Here is an 18034-nt window from a genome sequence, read left to right on the forward strand (position 1 = left end):
GGAAGACGAGCTGAGCGTTTAGGGCGACGCCGCTGAGACACAAGACCCCAGGATCCTCCATAGATGTAAGTATGACTATCTAAATCTAAATCAGCCATTAAAACTGTTGATTACTTGTGTTTGAGGACTTTGTGCGACTTTCCACCTCTTTTCTTTAATCGTGTTTGTCGGCAAAGTGGCTGTGGTCAGTTTTAAGGACAACTGTCTGGTCAGAAATACAAGAGGCAAAGAATGTCATTGTTAATGACCTCAAAACAAGTTTAAGTGTATTTACCCACAGCACAAAAAAAGAGAGAGAGAGAGAGACAGCTGCACTTCTGCCCTGTAGGCATTTTAATGTAATTTGTTCTCGTCTCAGTGGAATATCTTTCTTTTCCCGGCAGCAGAGACAGCAGTCCTGCTCTCGGGGAGGGACGGAGCAGCATGTTCTAGTCGGATCGCAGCATCTCCCCGTGGGACGCAAGGACATGGTGATCTCACTCTGCCTGGCTCTGGTCACCTACGTGCCCCTGCTGTGGTTGGTGAGGGAGGCCGATGGGGTGCCCGACCCCGTTGAGAGGGACCTGCTGATGCGTCAGGAGGCGTCCAGGCAGACGGGCGGGCTGTTGACCCTGACCCCCGCCGAGAAGAGGCTGGACGCTTACCTCCACCAGCTGAAGGAGCAGGAGATGTCGGCCGCACACTTCCCCCCGGCTCTTCACTTCTTCAAGGCTAAGCATCTCATCCAGAAGAGTACCATCTTCAAACTGCTGCAGGAGATGCCTAAAGGTAAACCTTATGTTGTGTCTGAAGGGGTCACTACTGAGGGGAAGTATGAATCAAACTTTTCTAACATGACGACTTTGCCCAACCAAAGCATTTATATTTCAGGGTAAAAAAAAATCAGACATAGTTAGAAACGGCTGCAAGAGGGCGGATTAAAGAGAACTGTGAAATACTTGGAAACAATGAAAAGTTTTTTTTTTTTTGTTTTTTTTTTTAACCTTTAAGCCACCTATAGCGTGTCAATAATTATTTACAGACTACCCAGACTGATGAACATTTCATCTTTGTTTACCAACATCTTTTTAAATCTGAGTTAGTTTTACTTTACGTGACGTAATCTCCTGTTTCTTTCTACAATCTGTTCAAAGTCCTCTTTCCAAAAGGTCCTTTTAAGATGTAAATTATGCTTTAACTGACTGATCTGTAAAATTAGTTAAATGTTAATTATCCTTTTTCTCTGATTCCAAAACCAGCGGCCATGGTTACGTCCTCATCTTGGGTCACACTATATGGAAAAAAAGAAATTATAATGACGTTATGATGTGAACAAATATTAACCTGTATTTTATATGACCTGGTTTAAATGGTGAATTTTAACTTACACAATGTATGATTTAACAACAGTATTTATATTTAAAAAAATGTAGAAAATAATTAGTTTATATAAAAAGCCTATAAAGCATAAATACCATAGATCTCTGTTCCAATATACTTCTGAAATTTTACATCTTAAAGTCAGAAATTCTGACTTGATGAAGTAATTGCTGACCTTTTTGTTTATAATTTGAAATTTACAATTTTATTTCACAAAATAACTCTGGTATTTGTCATTTGTGACAACGAGGTCTGGGTTCAGCTGAGAGGCGTTAAGTTGATAGTATGATCAGAGGAAGCTCTGCTGCACTCAAATGGCTCGATTTTAAAAAGGAAAAAAGAAACCGTCTTAAAGCAACAACAGTTAGTTTTACTTTATGTGACGTAATCCCCTGTTTCTTTTTACTATCTGTTCCAAGTCCTCTTTCCAAAAGGTCCTTTAAGATTTAAATTATGCTTTAACTGACTGATCTGTAAAATTAGTTAAATGTTAATCATAACCTTTCTCTGATTCCAAAACCAGCGGCCATGGTTACGTCCTCATTTTGGGTTACACTGGAATCTATTTGTAAAAAAAGAAATTATAATGAAGTTATGGTGTGGACAAATATTAACCTGTATTTTATATGACCTGGTTTAAATGGCGAATTTTAACTTGATCCACAATGTATGATTTAACAACAGTATTTATATTTTTTTTTAAAAATTATGTAGAAAATAATTAGTTTATATAAAAAGCATAAATACCATAGATCTCTGTTCCAATATGCTTCTGAAATTTTACATCTTAAAGTCAGAAATTCAGACTTTATGAAGTAATTGCTGACTTTTTTTTGTTTAGAATTTGAAATGTACAATTTTATTTCCCAAAATAACTGTGGTATGCTGTCATTTGTGACAACGAGGTCTGAGTTCAGCTGAGAGGCGTTAAGTCGATAGTATGATCAGAGGAAGCTCTGCTGCACTCATGGCTCGATTAAAAGGGAAAAAGAAACAGTCTTAAAGCAACAAGTGAGTTAGTTTTACTTTTACGTGACGTAATCCCCTGTTTCTTTCTACAATCTGTTCCAAGTCCTCTTTCCAAAAGGTCCTTTTAAGATGTAAATTTTGCTTTAACCGACTGATCTTTAAAATTAGTTAAATGTTAATTATCATTTTTCTCTGGTACCAAAACCAGCAGCCATGGTTACCTTCTCCTTTTGGGTCACACTGGAATCTATACTTGGAAAAAAATACATTATAATGGCATTATGATGTGTGCAAACGTATCACAGGCTTTGAGGCTGAATGTTTGATATAAACCTGTATTTTATATGACAACACGTATGATTTAACAGTATTTATCAAAATAAAATTGTCTAGAAAATAATTAGTTTATATAAAAAGCATATAAAGACTTCTGCAATGTTACTTCTTAAAGTAAAAAATTTTGACTTTATGAAGTAATTGCTGACTCTTTTTTTTTATTTACAATTTTATTTCCCAAAATAACTCTGGTATGCTGTCATTTGTGACAACAAGGTGTGGGTTCAGCTGAGAGACGTTAAGTCGATAAGTATGATCAGAGGAAGCTCTGCTGCACTCATGGCTCGATTTAGAAAGGGGAAAAAACTGTCTTAAAGCAACATTTAGTACATGTTGATATTACGATATATTCTCATGTTCATATCATACTGGTATCATAAAATACTTACGGTATATATCGATATATCTTATGGAGGTGTACTGCCCAGCCAAAATGCTTTCCCAGGATGACGGCTGAGATGCTGATTGAGTGGTTATGATGGATGGATGGATGGATGGATGGATGGATGGATGCACATATTTAACAAGACATGAAACTACTACCGTACATTGAAACACAAAGATTACCAAACAAAGACAGTAAAACTACAAAGTGAAGGAAAAAAGAAGCCTTAAACTCCCCTCCTTTTGCATCTTCTAACAATATATATATATATATATATATATATATATATATATATATATATATGTCTTTATTTAAACTCGAAAAATCATTGAGGGCGAGCCCTCATTTACAATGACGTCGAGCAATACAAAAGTAAAAACAAAAGATAGAGACAAAAATAGAACAACAAAAGAGCAGTCAATTAAACAAATATGAAGTTACAATTAATAAATAATGTAACAATAATTCATTTAAAACGGATACAAGCAGTGCTTAAAAGATTTAAGATCAGGGATATAAAATGACCAAAAGACACTAGTGAATTAATTTTTAGAGTGTTTTGTAATGAGTGGAAGGTGGAAGGTGCAGAAAAGCTAAAAGCAGATCTACCAAGCTCAGTAAAGACTCGGGGGACTTGTAGTCTAAGCCAGTCAGTGGATCGAGTGTTGTGTGAACTAGCAGACCAAGCAAGGAGGGAGGAAACATAAGTCGGCAGCAAGCCAATAATAGCCTTATAGATAAATAAATAAAAGTGAAAATCTCGCCTCTCAGAGAGGGAGGACCATCCAACCTTACTGTACAGGATGCAATGATGAGTGTTATATGTGTATATATATGTATTATATATATATATAATAGCAGCAACCGTACTAAGATACAACTTCAAACAATCGTTTATACACATTTTTTTACTTAAAAACCTTTTAAATTCCTCAGTTTGTGTGTAGGGACTCTCAACACCACATCTTAAGTGGAATAAGATTCCTGAGTTATGCCAGAGACTAAAAAGAGCATTTTATCTCGATATAGCTCTATTGGCCCAGGTGCGAACATGACGAACCTGCAATCACATGTTCTGATCTTGCTCCAAACTGCTTTGATTCAAGTCGTTTTCATCCCTGATGAAAGGCGACACTCCTCACCAATGGATACAGGGTTGTTCTGACTCCTGAATCAGTCCTTTTAAAGTGTTTGCACAGAAACACACTGTATTCGGGCCCTCAGCCTGACTTGGACCTCTCATCTGATGACAGGCGGAGCCCTCCACGTCCACAGCTCGTCTATGGTCAGCGCTGAATGGCTGGTGAAAAATGTCACGTACCGGCCCAACTGCTACATCTGCTTCACGTGGGACAACTCGGTCCGCTTCCTGTTCTCGGACCGCCAGCCCTTCCCACGGTGGGACTGCTTCTACTGGCAGCTGCTGGAGACTCTGAGGTCCAGGATAGGAGACAACGCAGGCTTTGACAACAGGTGAAACTGACAGGACACCTGAACTTTGACATGTGAGGACGAGGTGTAAAGAGAGCAGAGGTGTCAAGTAACGAAGTACAAATACTTCGTTACCTTACTTAAGTAGAAATTTTGGTTATCTATACTTCACTGGAGTAATTATTTTTCAGACGACTTTTTACTTTTACTCCTTACATTTTCACGCAATTATCTGTACTTTTTACTCCTTACATTTAAAAACAGCCTCGTTACTATATTCCATTTCGGCCTTTAAAAAAAAAACTATCCAGTTAAATTGCTCCATCCATAGAGTGAATTTGGTTGTGGTTGTTTCAGATGTTCTTGTCCAGTTTTGTTCTTACATCCGTTCCCTCAGATTCCTGCAACTAAACTTGGATGTACATTCCAATAAAGGTTAGGATAAATGATAACATGCCTCTGAAGTTTGACTTTTTGCACCATTACAATACTTATAGGCAACTAGTCATCATATCTGCTGCTCTCTGAAACACATGTTAATGCTCAATAGTACACATATATGGTTCATTAATATATTTGCATTATACTAAGATACATTCATTTTCAATGGCTTTTGTCCTTAATGGCTTTTTCCCCCTTACATTACTTTCACTTTTATACTTTAAGTAGTTTTGAAACCAGTACTTTTATACTTTTACTTGAGTAAAAAACTTGAGTTGATACTTCAACTTCTACAGGAGTATTTTTAAACTCTAGTATCTATACTTCTACATGAGTAATGAATGTGAATACTTTTGACACCTCTGAAAGAGAGGGTAGAAAACCAAGTCTGTTTTTATTTGGGTGTTTTTCAGTTTAATCCAGCACCTCACACTGTTTACTGAGGATCCAAATGGTGAATATCCAAACCAGAACGTTGTGTGGGAGAAGTTTGAGAAAGCTTTCATCGCGGCCACCGGGCTGATCACTCACGCGCCGGTGCTGAAGGATTACTTCCACCAGGGCCTGGAGGAGCTTTACGCCGACAACGTCATGTATCTGGAAGTGAGGAGCAGCCTGTGCAGGGTTCGTGCGTCACACCTGATCTCTGCAGCTCTAGTTTATATTTCCTCACACCATCGATATCCCATTTCCAAGTCTAACTGAAACTTGTGTTGTCTGTGTTGCAGACGTACGAGCTGGATGGAACCATCCACGATAGGATCTGGACTCTGAAAACATTTCAACAAACTACACAGAACTTTATAAAAGACCATCCAGACTTTCTCGGTGTCAGGATCATAGTTTCTGTCAACAGGTAAGACATACTAGGATCTGAAAGATCTGCGTGTTCGTTAGTCTGGTGCACCATAACAAAACCAGAGATCAGAATCAAATGTCATTATAAGCTTTATTATATCATGCACAATATTTTGAGCCAGACACAAGAAAGACACTTACACATGTCAGTTTTAAGTTATCTCTTCTTGTTTTCACTTGGGAGACTAAGCAAAAATGTCTAAACCAGGGGTCGGCAAACCAACATGTTGAAAGAGCCATATTGGACCAAAAACACAAAAAACAAATATGTCTGGAGCCGCAAAAAATTAAAAGTCTTGAATAAGCCTCATTATTAGAATGATGCATGTTTCTATATTAGTTAGAACTGGGGGAAGATTTTTTTTTTCATGATGCACTTCGAGAAAAAAGTGGAAATGTCGAGAAAAAAGTAAAAATGTCAAGAAAAAAGTAAAAATGTCGAGAAAAAAGTCAAAATGCTGAGAAAAAAGTAAGTGTCGAGAAAAAAGTTGAAATGTTGAGAAAAAAGTAAAAAACGTCGAGAAAACAGTTGAAATGTTGAGGAAAAAAGTCAAAATTTCGAGAAAAAAGTCGAAATGTCGAGAAAGTCAAAATTTTGAGAAAAAAGTCGAAATGTCGAGATTAAAAAGGAAAGGAAAAAGGAGGAAAAAAGAAGAAAAAAAGGAAAAAAAATAGAAGGAAAAAAAAGGAAAAAAAAGGTCAAACATTTTTGAAAAAGCTCCAGGATCCACTAGGGCGGCACTAAAGAGCCACATGCGGCTCTGGAGCCGCGGGTTGCCGACCCCTGGTCTAAACAGTCAGGACCTTAAAAAACAAGACTGTTCTGGAAATTATTTCTTTAGTCACCCAAAATGAGAGCTCCAAAGTTATATTGCTTCACTAGATAGAACATAAATCCATACAAAAATGGGTTAACCATAATACTTGGGGGGAAGAACAACAAAAAAAGCACATAAATTACTTAATATACTTCTCATACACCTTTTTCTCTAAAATAAATACAAGACTCTGGTCCGTAGCTAAATTACCAGGTCCTCCTGAAATGCTCCCTTGACGCAGCCGTCTCTCAGGTTCCAGGACACGCTAAATCCCAAACGGTCTTACAATCCTCATGAAGTAAGAACGTAGTATCTATATAAAAACCTTAAAGCAATTTCATAAAATCCTAACAGATCTAATGATATTTCATTGAGTTAAATGTGCTGCACTGACTGTTTAATATAAGTGATTAACATAAAAAAACTGACGCTCCACTTAAAAACTCACCAATTCATTAAAAACGACCATGTGACTAATGCATGCTCCATCCGTGCAGCTCACAGACCATCCTCCACAAACTAATGTTGTGCTTGTTTTTTCAATTGGAGAAAAAACAAAAATCCATACAAATTAAATAAAGTGGGGACCATGTGCCTTGATGTCCATCCTCCGCTTTAACTATTAAGGTCCACTTTTGAAAAATTATCCTGCAAATTAAATTACGTTTATTATCTCTTAATTTAGTTCCCTATTTCCTAGCAACGGAAATATCCGGGAAGTCCACAAACTGGCTATATTTTGAAAACGTACGCACAAGCGGGCGTTAATGTTCTGTGGTGCGGTCTGAGAAAATCCCCGGTGGTGTCATGGTGATGTCATGTGATGTCATGTGACGGCGGTGGACGGCGCTCCAGCACCTTAGGGTTGAGTCTCTCAGCAGATCTCATTTGATTATTCTGTCCGTCTAGACTCTAGACTGATGCGTTCCCTTCACATTCCCAACATACAATTCATGTTTCACAAAAAATGAAGCCCGATGACTTTAATTATCTTTTATAGTCAGGAGAGTATAGACGCTTCAGGGGAATTTGACATGAATGTGTTGATTCCTCTGATTTTTACAGGCAGGATTTGGATCACAGAACCATTATGTTGCCCCTTCATCCAGTATAAGTCGCTGAATTCCCTCCTGACCTTTCTGAAAGTCCCTGCTTGAGCGTCACACGTGATTAACTCTGACTGTAAACAGTTATCTGGTTGAACCTCCAGTGTATGGGTCATTGAAGGTCTTCTTGTGATCACTGATGTTTGTAGACATGATTTCGCTGTCGGATTTCAGATGTGCAGATATGGAAGGCTTTCTTTAAAACTGGTGGATGTGCTCCAAGGGCTTTCCTAGATTTGAGTCTTTTATTAGCTTTCAAAACTATCGAGAAATGTCTCCTACAGCGTCAGTTCTCGTGTGGAATTGAGCAGTACTTTAACTTTTGTGTCTGTTGCTTCTTTCTTCAGGGCGCTGACTGTAGTGGAGGTAAAAGCAGCTGTAAAAGAAACCATCCAGCTCAAGAAGGACTTCCCAGATGTGATTGCAGGATTTGACATGGTAGGAAATGATTGAAATCCACAATAAGAACAAAGTTTTGCCTTCTAAAATGTGCAGCTTTATTTAGGAAAACTGTGAATTGCTTGTAGGAGCGAGTGACACTGAACCCTGTTGTGTTGTAATCAGTACTGGGGATGAGGGGGGATGAGGAATAAAATAAAAACGGTCAAAATCATCCCCCCTGTAAAACTGCCATCCCCCCTTTCCATCCCTTATGTCATTTCATCAATGAATGTGGTTTTACTGCTATTTCAACATTTAGAGTCTTCACCAGAAAAATAACTTACTTGACAATTTTTACCTGTTTCAAGTAAATTTTCACTTGAAATTAGTAGGAAAATCTGCCAGTGGGACAAGATTTATCTTCTTATTACAAGCAAAAAGAATCTTGTTCCACTGGCAGATTTTTCTACTTATTTCAAGTGAAAAACTACTTGAAATAGGTGAACATTTTTGTTTTTTCTTGTTTTAAGTGTAATGAGATTTTTTTTACTAAAATGAGACATTTTAACTAGAAATAAGACAAATATTCTTGTTAAGATTTTGAGTTTTTGCAGTGATCCATTTTACTTATCCTGTGAAGGACAGAGTCATATTGATAAGTTCAGAAAAGTGTTTTTTATTGTTGTGTTTTGATGTATTTGATGTAAGCCCAGTGGATATTTAAAGCTTACAGAAGGCTGCATTTAACTGCTGCTATGTCATTCCTGCAGTATTTCTGCAGGTGTTTTGGTCAGTGCTATTATTTGTAATATATTATATTATTTGTAATCAGCTGTCCCCATATGATAAAATCCACCATCCCCCCCTGATTTTATTTTTTTACAACTCGAGTACTGGTTGTAGTGTTTGTGATGTGATGCCTTCTGGTTCCAGGTTGGCAGGGAGAGCAGCGGGAGCACGCTGTGGTACTTCAGAGAGGCCCTCTCTCTGCCAGCCCAGATGGGAGTATCGCTGCCGTACTTCTTTCACGCAGGAGAGACAGGTTGGCAGATCAAACAGTTGAATTGGATTACGAAACAAGAGCACTCGGCAGGTTTGAAAAGTAAAACTCTGGGAATTTTCTTTGCCGCAGACGATGAAGGGACCGCAGTGGATCAAAACATCCTGGACGCTCTTCTGTTCAACACATCGCGTATTGGACACGGATACGCGCTGGCACACCATCCCGTCGCCAAAGAGCTCTCCAGAAAGAGAAATGTCGCCGTGGAGCTGTGTCCCATCTCAAACCAGGTGAGCTTTTAACACCTGAATCCACAAATCAAGCAGAGCTGTGTGCATCTCTGCAGTAGCCGGGTGTGTGATCGCTAACCTCCAGGTGCTGAAGCTGGTGTCTGACCTGAGGAACCATCCTGCAGCCGTGCTGATGTCCGAGGGCCACCCCATGGTGATCAGCTCCGATGACCCGTCTCTGTTTGGGACCACGGGTCTCTCCTACGACTTTTATGAGGCCTTCGTTGGCATCGGGGGCCTGAAAGCAAACCTGGGGACTCTGAAGGAGCTGGCTGTGAACTCCATCAGGTCAGAATATGTTCTATTTCTATATCCTAATGTTTAGTCGTTAAAACAGTACGTTTCAGAAGATTACCAAACAAATCCCAAGACATGCCCAAAACTATAAATGAATTGAACGTAAAACGTACCGAGATTCAATACTTTCGAATCAACCCCATGTTTGTTCTGATGTAATTTACATCAATCAATCAATCAATCAATCAATCAATCAATCAACCAATCAATCAATCAATCAAACTTTATTTATAAAGCACTTTTCATACATATACAGGACTGTCTCAGAAAATTTGAATATTGTGATAAAGTTCTTTATTTTCTGTAATGCAATTTAAAAAAAACTAAAATGTCATACATTCTGGATTCATTACAAATCAACTGAAATATTGCAAGACTTTTATTATTTTAATATTGCTGATTATGGCTTACAGTTTAAGATTAAGATTCCAAGAATATTCAAATATTTTGAGATAGGATATTTGAGTTTTCTTAAGCTGTAAGCCATTATCAGCAATATTAAAATAATAAAAGGCTTGCAATATTTCAGTTGATTTGTAATGAATCCAGAATGTATGACATTTTTGCATTACAGAAAATACAGGACTTTATTACAATATTCTAATTTTCTGAGACAGTCCTGTATGTAGCACAGAGTGCTTTACATGTTTAAACATTGTACAATTTAAAGGTAAAAACCGGGCTCAAACCCCCCCACCCCTCACATACACACAACATAATAAAAAAATAAATAAAAATAATTAAAAAGAAAATATGAAGTAAAAATGTACACAGAGGGACCAGAGAGGAAACGCCTCCTTGCAGAGCCGTCTGCCTCGGGAAGGGAATATCAGTGAGCATAAAATCAGAAACACACAGGTCAGAAACCTCCATTAGATGTTCATAAAATCTGCTGATGGTTACAGTTTGACCTTACAGACTTGATCTTTGATTTAGTACAGATGAAAGATAATAATAATGATGATAATATTCGGTCTACAGGTTTTTGGTCATTTTCTCATATATAAAGACTCCTAAAATGGAATCATATGCTGTAACAATGCACCTTTCATTAATTACGTCTACCTCATACTGCTGCACCTTTCACTTTTTTTTCTTTTAAGTTGTATAGGCTAATAGGAGCCATTTGTCTATTACTGTTTGCAACTATTTAAATCTGGGTACAGTGAGCAAAACAACCGGAGTCAAATTCCCTGTCTGGCATGTTCCTACTTGGCCAATAAACCTAATTCTGATTAAAACGCTCAAATTCAGATAAAAATTAGTTTGTGCAGTAAAAATGCCAGATTTTAGGTGAAAGGGACACTGGGAATGTTTGAGAAGCAAATAAACGGGAATTTAATTCCCAGACGGAACACTTTATGTAGCAAATAATTGCCTCTAATTTGGTATGTTGTGTACATGCTAAATTTAGTTTGCAGGGCACTGTGCAAATTGATGCTCGTTCATGGCGCTTATTCATTGGCAGTTGTAGAAGACGGTTGTAAAGATAAGGACTAATGTAAGTTACCAGCTGGGAACATTTTTTTCTTTGTTTACATTATTTTCTAGGGGATATAAATCTTCTACGTCTCACATCGTGGAGGATGCAATTAAGATGATCAGGAAGTAATACACAAAAATAAATCTTACACCATCGTAAAAACTAAAGCCCCTTTTACAGGGACCTACTGAGCAAAATAAAACAAACTTCTCTGTACTTGGTTTAAACCCAAGATTGCAGACGGCGGGTTAAGACACTTAGATAAATGTAACAGTCCAGTGACTCGCAAGGTCCCAAGTTAATTAACTGTGAAGAAATTCTACTTTTAAATGCATATTTAAAACATTTTTGCTTTGTAATATAAATGTAGATTTTCTCAGTTTTTAAAGTTGCAGTTGTTGTCCGATACATACTTTCCTCTGCATCACCCCGAGAATTAAAACAATAGAAAATAGATTCAGAAAATTAAGAAAATGCAAAAAAATTAAAACAATGTATAGAAAAATAAACTTCCCCAATGTATTTATAGAGATACATGGAAATATTAGAAAGAAAACTGTTAGAATTGGGTGTTATTTTTGAAATATAAACAAACACTTTAAATTTGAAACAATATACAATTTTCTGCCTATTATTTTCAAGGCCACCACGACTCTTGCCACCTTTTTCAGCAATTATGCAACGACATAATTTGATTGTAAGTTGTTTAGACATGATTCACTTTTGTGTTTCCTTCTTGCCACTCCGTCTGGTTAAAAAGGACAAAGGCAAACAGGCTTGTTGGGGTGGAGTGGATGTTTTCTCTCAATTCTCTTTGACGAGAGTTTACTAACTGGCTGGTTGTTTGTTGAGCTGATTGGTTTAATTTTGCTCTTGATGGTCTGTTTTGGTAGGACGCGTTTCCAACAAGGGTTTCATGCCCATTTAGCCTCAAACGACAACCAACCCTATTCTCACCTTTCGTACATAGAGCTCTTTATTTGCCGTGTGTGCTGGGTATCTTTACTGCACCTTCCCTGAAACTGTTGCAGTAAAACATCGGTCACTTCCTACAAGAAGTTAGATTTTTGTGATCAGCAAGAACTTTATAAGCCAAAAATATTACCATAATAAAAACGACTAGTGCATTTCCTGCGATGATGTTGCAGTTATGCGACTTGATCGTTTCCTCTGTTGCAGATACAGCTCGATGTCAACTGCTCTGAAGGATGCAGCTCTCGTCTCGTGGCGGAAAAAATGGGACGCTTTCATCTCTAAAAACTCATGACAACTGAAACTCAGCGGATCCTGTTTGACTTGAATGACGTTGGGATTACAATTCAACTAAAACGAAGACTTACGGGCCATCAGCAGTCTTTAAAAAGAAGAAGGAGCTTTATTTAGGTCATCATACCACACCTTGTTTTGGGAAGGTACTGTGATCATCATTGTACTCATTTCTTTTAAATCCTCTGGGAAAGAAGGAAAAACCAATTAACCATCCTTGCGAGAGAGTAAAGTTATTTTTTTGCATCAGTACAAAGTCCAATCACTGATGCAATATGAATTAAGGCCATAACTCACATATTGTTTGTCAAGAAAGAGAAAAAGCGATGTAAATAAAACATTCAAACAAAATGGACATAAGTTCTGACCAGTGCATTTTGCTGGTTTGCCGTGCGGCTCAAAGACGCCGTTTCTGTGGCCCGTCGCCCCCAAAGACGTGCTGTATCTTCCAGACTTGAGAAGTGCACTGCTGAACGACGAGTCTGAAGGAGCCGTCTTGGCCTCGTGTCACCTCCAGACATCTCTCCGTGTCCCTGTTCCTGATAGCACCGCCCTGGGGATAAAACTCATCATCAGCCAAGACCCTCTCTGCTGCATGTTTATATTCTTAAACTAAAATACCTACCTGTTTAAAATCCCATAACATATGACGTGTCTTCTGGGCCGGTTTGCAGTTGTACAGTCCCGGGAGGAGCCCGGAGCCGGGGTCCACCACGCAGCGGTCGGTTAACTGTTTGTGCGATTTGAAAGCGCCGATGTGGAGTTGTCCATCAGTGTGGTAGCTACAGTACTGAGATGCAGAATAACCGTCACGCACGCGTGAAAATAAACAAAACCCATCCTTGCATGAAGTGACTACGTTTACATGCACTCAATAACCCTTTTAAAACCCGAATATTGGTAATAACCCGAATTTGCACGGCCAAGTTAACACCAATAACCCCTTTGAATAACCTGAATTTGCTCATATTCCGGTTTTTAAAAAAACGAATATGACCCCTGGGTTACTCTTTTTAAAACCCGAATATTCGGTCATGTAAACGCCAAAGGGAATATCCCGATCAAACTGAACATGAATTTGTTATCGGCACATGCTCTGTTTGCAAGGAATCCTGGTCTTTTGAGTCCAGGAAGTTCTTATAAACACGGCGAAACGCAACACCACGCCACACTTTTGGAGTGAGGAGGAGACTAATCACTTCATAAATGTAATGAAGGATATGAACATTTCTGCATTTGTAGACGGTAGAAAGTACCGGGATAGCGAGATTTACAGAAAAGCGAAAGCGAAAAAGAGCGAAAAGTTGCGCAAAGCAGCATTTGTTTTGAATTTGGATACAGGAAGAAGAAGCGGAAATGGCGGTAATTGCGTCATGATCTCCGTGCGTCGCTGGTTTGATCGAGATATCCCAAATGATTAATCATCATGTATACAGGGATAACCCTGTTTGCTCACGATGTAAACGGAATATTCTGAATATTTCAGTAACCGGAATATTAGCAATAACCCGAATTTTGACTGCATGTAAACGTAGTCAGTGAGCGTACCTGAGAGCTGTGGAAGTGGCAACCATATAAGATGGGTGTGTCTCCAGGCGTCGGCCCTTGATCCACACACTTACCCGGAGCCCGGTCATTGATCAGCTGCCAACACAAACAGATCTGTCAGGTGTTTCTCCTTCAGAAAAAGCAACAACCTCAACACATGCAAAAGCTTCGACACGTTAGGGTCAGCTGCTGTTGAGCAAGTTAGGGTTTGCTCAATCTTCTTGTCAATGCACGGATTTTGTTCATCATTTAGGGGACTGAAGGACAATTGTTCCTCAGCGTGTACTTCTTTGGAAGTCTTTCTGAAAGAGTTTAAGTCAACTTCCATTGTTCTTATTAATGTTAATATCTGCAATTACATATTAAAAAGGTACTTTGCTGTTCCCCTGCAGGAGTATATGACTATATTTAATCCACAGCGTATTTCTTTTCTCTTATTTGAGAGCAGGATTGTTTTCAGGCTCATATATAATATGAAACTGCCTTCACACTCAGTGTGTCGAGCTCTGCTGCCTCGGCAAGTGTCCCGCCGTCTCTGAGACGCAACCCTGTCAAAATACCCAGTCAGCAGAAAGCCAGACGTGAACATGATTTAGAGATGAATCACAGCAAGTTTACACGCAAGGAGAGACTTTCAGAGTGGACAGAGACTACCTGAGCATTAAAAACAGTTCTAGACTCTTAATTAAAGTTAAAAAGATATTGTGTCAAGCAGCTTGTAGTCAATTGCTGCTCATTGTTGGGACATTAATAAGAGTGATTGGATTTTGTGATGCCCACTTTTCTTTGCCCCTCCCTTGATCTAAAAAACAAAAAAGCTCAGCATTTTGGAGATCAATCAAAACATAACTTTTGCAAGTCACTTAAACATCCATCTCCTGAGATAGAGCTCCAATTTAATCAATTTGACAGCGAGACTTGAACAAAGCTGTTTAAAAACTTGAAAGTCCTCCACTGCTCGCAAACGGATGAACAGACTTTGACTCACAGCTCCGTAACCAAACAGGTCCGTCGTGGGTTGCAGCAAAGGGTAAACATTATCCAGGTACCACCGAAAGGGCTTGCACTTCAGCCTCTCCTTGAGCTTCTTTCTCTCCGTCACATCTCCGATGTCAATCCCATGATTCTGTTAAAAAAGAAGACCACATGAGGCCATTTTTAAATAATTAGGATGATCTGGAATATTTGCAGCCTTTCATAAAACCTAATCGGGTTATTTAGATGAAAAAGGCTGAAAGTCATGTGGGTAATAATGAGACGTCTGATTATACTTGTATGGGAAGGTTCCAGGCAACGTTGACGTGGTACTTGTATTCATCCAGCCAGACCTCTGCCACCCTCAGGCCATTACGCTTCATCATGGCATGCATGTCTGGGAGGTAAGGCTTATGTATTCGCTCAATGTGGGCAACTTTGGAACAAGGAATCACTTCTATGCTGCCTCCACACAGCCACACCTGCAGAAATGGTACACGGAAAAATTCAATTAAAATCATATCATGCAAAAAACGTTTTTTTGTCGTTTCATTTTCCTGTTCAAACGCTCCTTTTTACATTGCGACCAAAGGTTCATATTAAACCAGTCGTGGCGTGTTAAGCCTGTTTGTTTGATCCATCATTTTGACAAAGAAAGAGATCAGGGGCCAGATTCACCAATTTGTTCTTAAGAACGATCTTAAGATCTAAAATTAAGAAGTTCATAAGAAAGTTCTTAAGTGAAATTCCTCAATATTTTCTTAAGAACCGTCTTAAGAACTGTCGTTTCTTACGGATTTCTTATTTTCCCTACTCAAGAACTTCTTAAAATAGGTTGTTGCATTGCACGCGCCAACAAACAACATTTATACAGGTAGTTTGGTCTTAACCGTCAGTCACTCACTAAACATGGAGAAGGAGAAAAAGAGATGCAGGAACTTTTCAAGGTTATGGTGGATGAAATTAATGTGCGAAAAAAAATACTATTGGGGAAAATTAATAATAATTAACTACCACGCTAACTAACATGCTAACAAACAGTTAACAGGCTCTTTGTGTAATTAATTACAAAGTATATCCTCAAACTATGACCTACTAGTCTAAACTTGTCTAAAATGTGTTGAAAAAGGTGATATTAGAGTCTTACCTTTTCACAGAAGACATTTTAAGACATGTCAAGGTTGTCTTAAAGTTAAGAAAAAGTCAAGAACAAATTTGAGAACTTATTTCAAGAATACCATTTTTTCTTAAGAAGAAACTTAAGAAGAAAGTTGAGAAAATACTTAAGAACTTTTTTGGAGAATATGACTTCTTCTCAAGACTGAACTTAAGAATGTTTTGTGAATCCAGCCCCTGATCTTTTTTCAAGTCACAATGCTCAGTTTGCACACTTGGATTTTAATCAATACAAAAAGTTTAGAGCTACACTGATTGATCAGAGACAAATTTTTTAGTCTTCCTGTTGATAAGAAGTGAAACACACAACGTAGAAAAAAGAGATTTCAGATTTACAATCAACAGCAGCTGATCTGCGCGAGGGACGAAAGGGATAAAAATACATCCCAACGTGTTTTGGCACGTCTTAGTCCACAGTCAGACCAACTTCCTATAAATGGAGTTAGTCTAAAATCAGACATTCATCCAAGGCAACGCCAAAGAACAAGACAGAAACTTCAGGGATGGAAAGAACTGATGAAGAAACGGCTAAAGCTTGAAGACATCAGTGGAACTGGCAAACATCTCTGATCACAAGCCGACCCAAAAAAAAGTCATCAATAGGTAGAGGAGGAACCTGCTGCTCTCAATAACAATGGAACAAAAAGATGGATCATTCAGGAAGAATAATCAGCCCAGTGAGTGGATGTGCAGTGCAGTTCAAAAGGGCCACCGCTTATTAACCCTTGTGCTGTCTGGAGGGAGGGAGGGAGGAAGGAAGGAAGGAAGGAAGGGAGGAAGGAAGGAAGGAAGGAAGGAAGGAAGGAAGGAAGGAAGGAAGGAAGGAAGGAAGGAAGGAAGGAAGGAAGGAAAGGGAGTAAGGAAAGGAGAAAAGATGGAAGGAAGTAGGAAAGGGAGTATGGAAGGGAGAAAAGATGGAAGGGAGGAAAGAAAGAAGTAAGGAAGAAAGGAAAAAAGAAGGAAGGAAGTAGGAAAGGGAGTAAGGAAGGGAGAAAAGATGGAAGGGAGGAAAGAAGGAAGGAAGGAAGGGAGAAAAGGAAAGAAGAGAGGGAAGGAAGTAGGAAAGGGAGTATGGAAGGGAGAAAAGATGGAAGTAAGGAAGAAAGGAAGGAAGGAAGGAAGGAAGGAAGGAAGGAAGAAAAGAAAGGGAGTAAGGAAGGGAGAAAAGATGGAAGGGAGGAAAGAAGGAAGTAAGGAAGAAAGGAAAAAAGAAGGAAGGAAGTAGGAAAGGGAGTAAGGAAGGGAGAAAAGGAAAGAAGAGAGGGAAGGGAGTATGGAAGGGAGAAAAGAAGGAAGTAAGGAAAGAAAGAAGTAAGGAAGAAAGGAAAAAAGAAGGAAGGAAGTAGGAAAGGGAGTAAGGAAGGGAGAAAATATGGAAGGGAGGAAAGAAGGAAGGAAGGAAGGGAGAAAAGGAAAGAAGAGAGGGAAGGAAGTAGGAAAGGGAGTATGGAAGGGAGAAAAGATGGAAGTAAGTAAGTAAGTAAGTAAGTAAGTAAGTAAGTAAGTAAGTAAGTAAGTAAGTAAGTAAGGAAGGAAGGAAGGAAGGAAGGAAGGAAGGAAGGAAGGAAGGAAGGAAGGAAGGAAGGAAGGAAGGAAGGAAGGAAGGAAGGAAGGAAGGAAAGAAAGAAAGAAAGGGAGTAAGGAAGGGAGAAAAGATGGAAGGGAGGAAAGAAGGAAGTAAGGAAGAAAGGAAAAAAGAAGGAAGGAAGTAGGAAAGGGAGTAAGGAAGGGAGAAAAGGAAAGAAGAGAGGGAAGGAAGTAGGAAAGGGAGTATGGAAGGGAGAAAAGAAGGAAGTAAGGAAGAAAGGAAGGAAGGAAGGAAGGAAGGAAGGAAGGAAGGAAGGGAGTAAAGATGGAAGGGAGGAAAGAAGGAAGAAAGGAGAAAATATGGAAGGAAGTAGGAAAGGGAGTATTG

At 38.8% G+C, this 18034-nt stretch overlaps 2 protein-coding genes across 3 annotated transcripts in view; one reads left to right on the forward strand and one right to left on the reverse strand.

The window, feature by feature from the left end:
* LOC133424539 (adenosine deaminase 2-A-like) lies at window positions 1-15441 on the forward strand. The gene is made up of 10 exons (XM_061715212.1): window positions 1-65; window positions 384-768; window positions 4303-4522; window positions 5335-5545; window positions 5650-5777; window positions 8051-8141; window positions 9018-9126; window positions 9217-9374; window positions 9460-9662; window positions 12334-15441. The coding sequence occupies exons 2-10, from the start codon at window positions 468-470 to the stop codon at window positions 12419-12421; spliced, it is 1509 nt and encodes a 502-aa protein (XP_061571196.1). The 5' UTR covers window positions 1-65; window positions 384-467; the 3' UTR covers window positions 12422-15441.
* Window positions 10163-18034, reverse strand: part of LOC133424538 (probable polypeptide N-acetylgalactosaminyltransferase 8) — a 17370-nt gene continuing 9498 nt past the window's right edge. The window contains exons 7-11 of one of the 2 annotated variants that reach the window (XM_061715210.1): window positions 15240-15425; window positions 14957-15094; window positions 13969-14064; window positions 13046-13210; window positions 10163-12959 (exon numbers count right to left, since the gene is read on the reverse strand). In XM_061715210.1, coding sequence (XP_061571194.1) covers window positions 12762-12959; window positions 13046-13210; window positions 13969-14064; window positions 14957-15094; window positions 15240-15425 — 783 coding nt within the window. In that variant the 3' untranslated portion in view covers window positions 10163-12761. Of the gene's footprint in view, window positions 12974-13045; window positions 13211-13968; window positions 14065-14956; window positions 15095-15239; window positions 15426-18034 lie in introns of both variants that reach the window. The other variant, XM_061715211.1, reaches the window with a different exon arrangement.

The sequence above is a fragment of the Cololabis saira genome, chromosome 23 (assembly GCF_033807715.1).
Source record: "Cololabis saira isolate AMF1-May2022 chromosome 23, fColSai1.1, whole genome shotgun sequence".
Classification (NCBI taxonomy): Eukaryota; Metazoa; Chordata; class Actinopteri; order Beloniformes; family Belonidae; genus Cololabis; species Cololabis saira.

Excerpts from the sequence above, each read along its gene's own strand:
- LOC133424539 (XM_061715212.1), top strand. The coding sequence starts at position 468 with ATGGTGATCTCACTCTGCCTGGCTCTGGTCACCTACGTGCCCCTGCTG. Across the intron at positions 8,142-9,017 it reads TGATTGCAGGATTTGACATG|GTTGGCAGGGAGAGCAGCGG; the intron begins GTAGGAAATGAT and ends TTCTGGTTCCAG. Across the intron at positions 9,663-12,333 it reads CTGGCTGTGAACTCCATCAG|ATACAGCTCGATGTCAACTG; the intron begins GTCAGAATATGT and ends CCTCTGTTGCAG.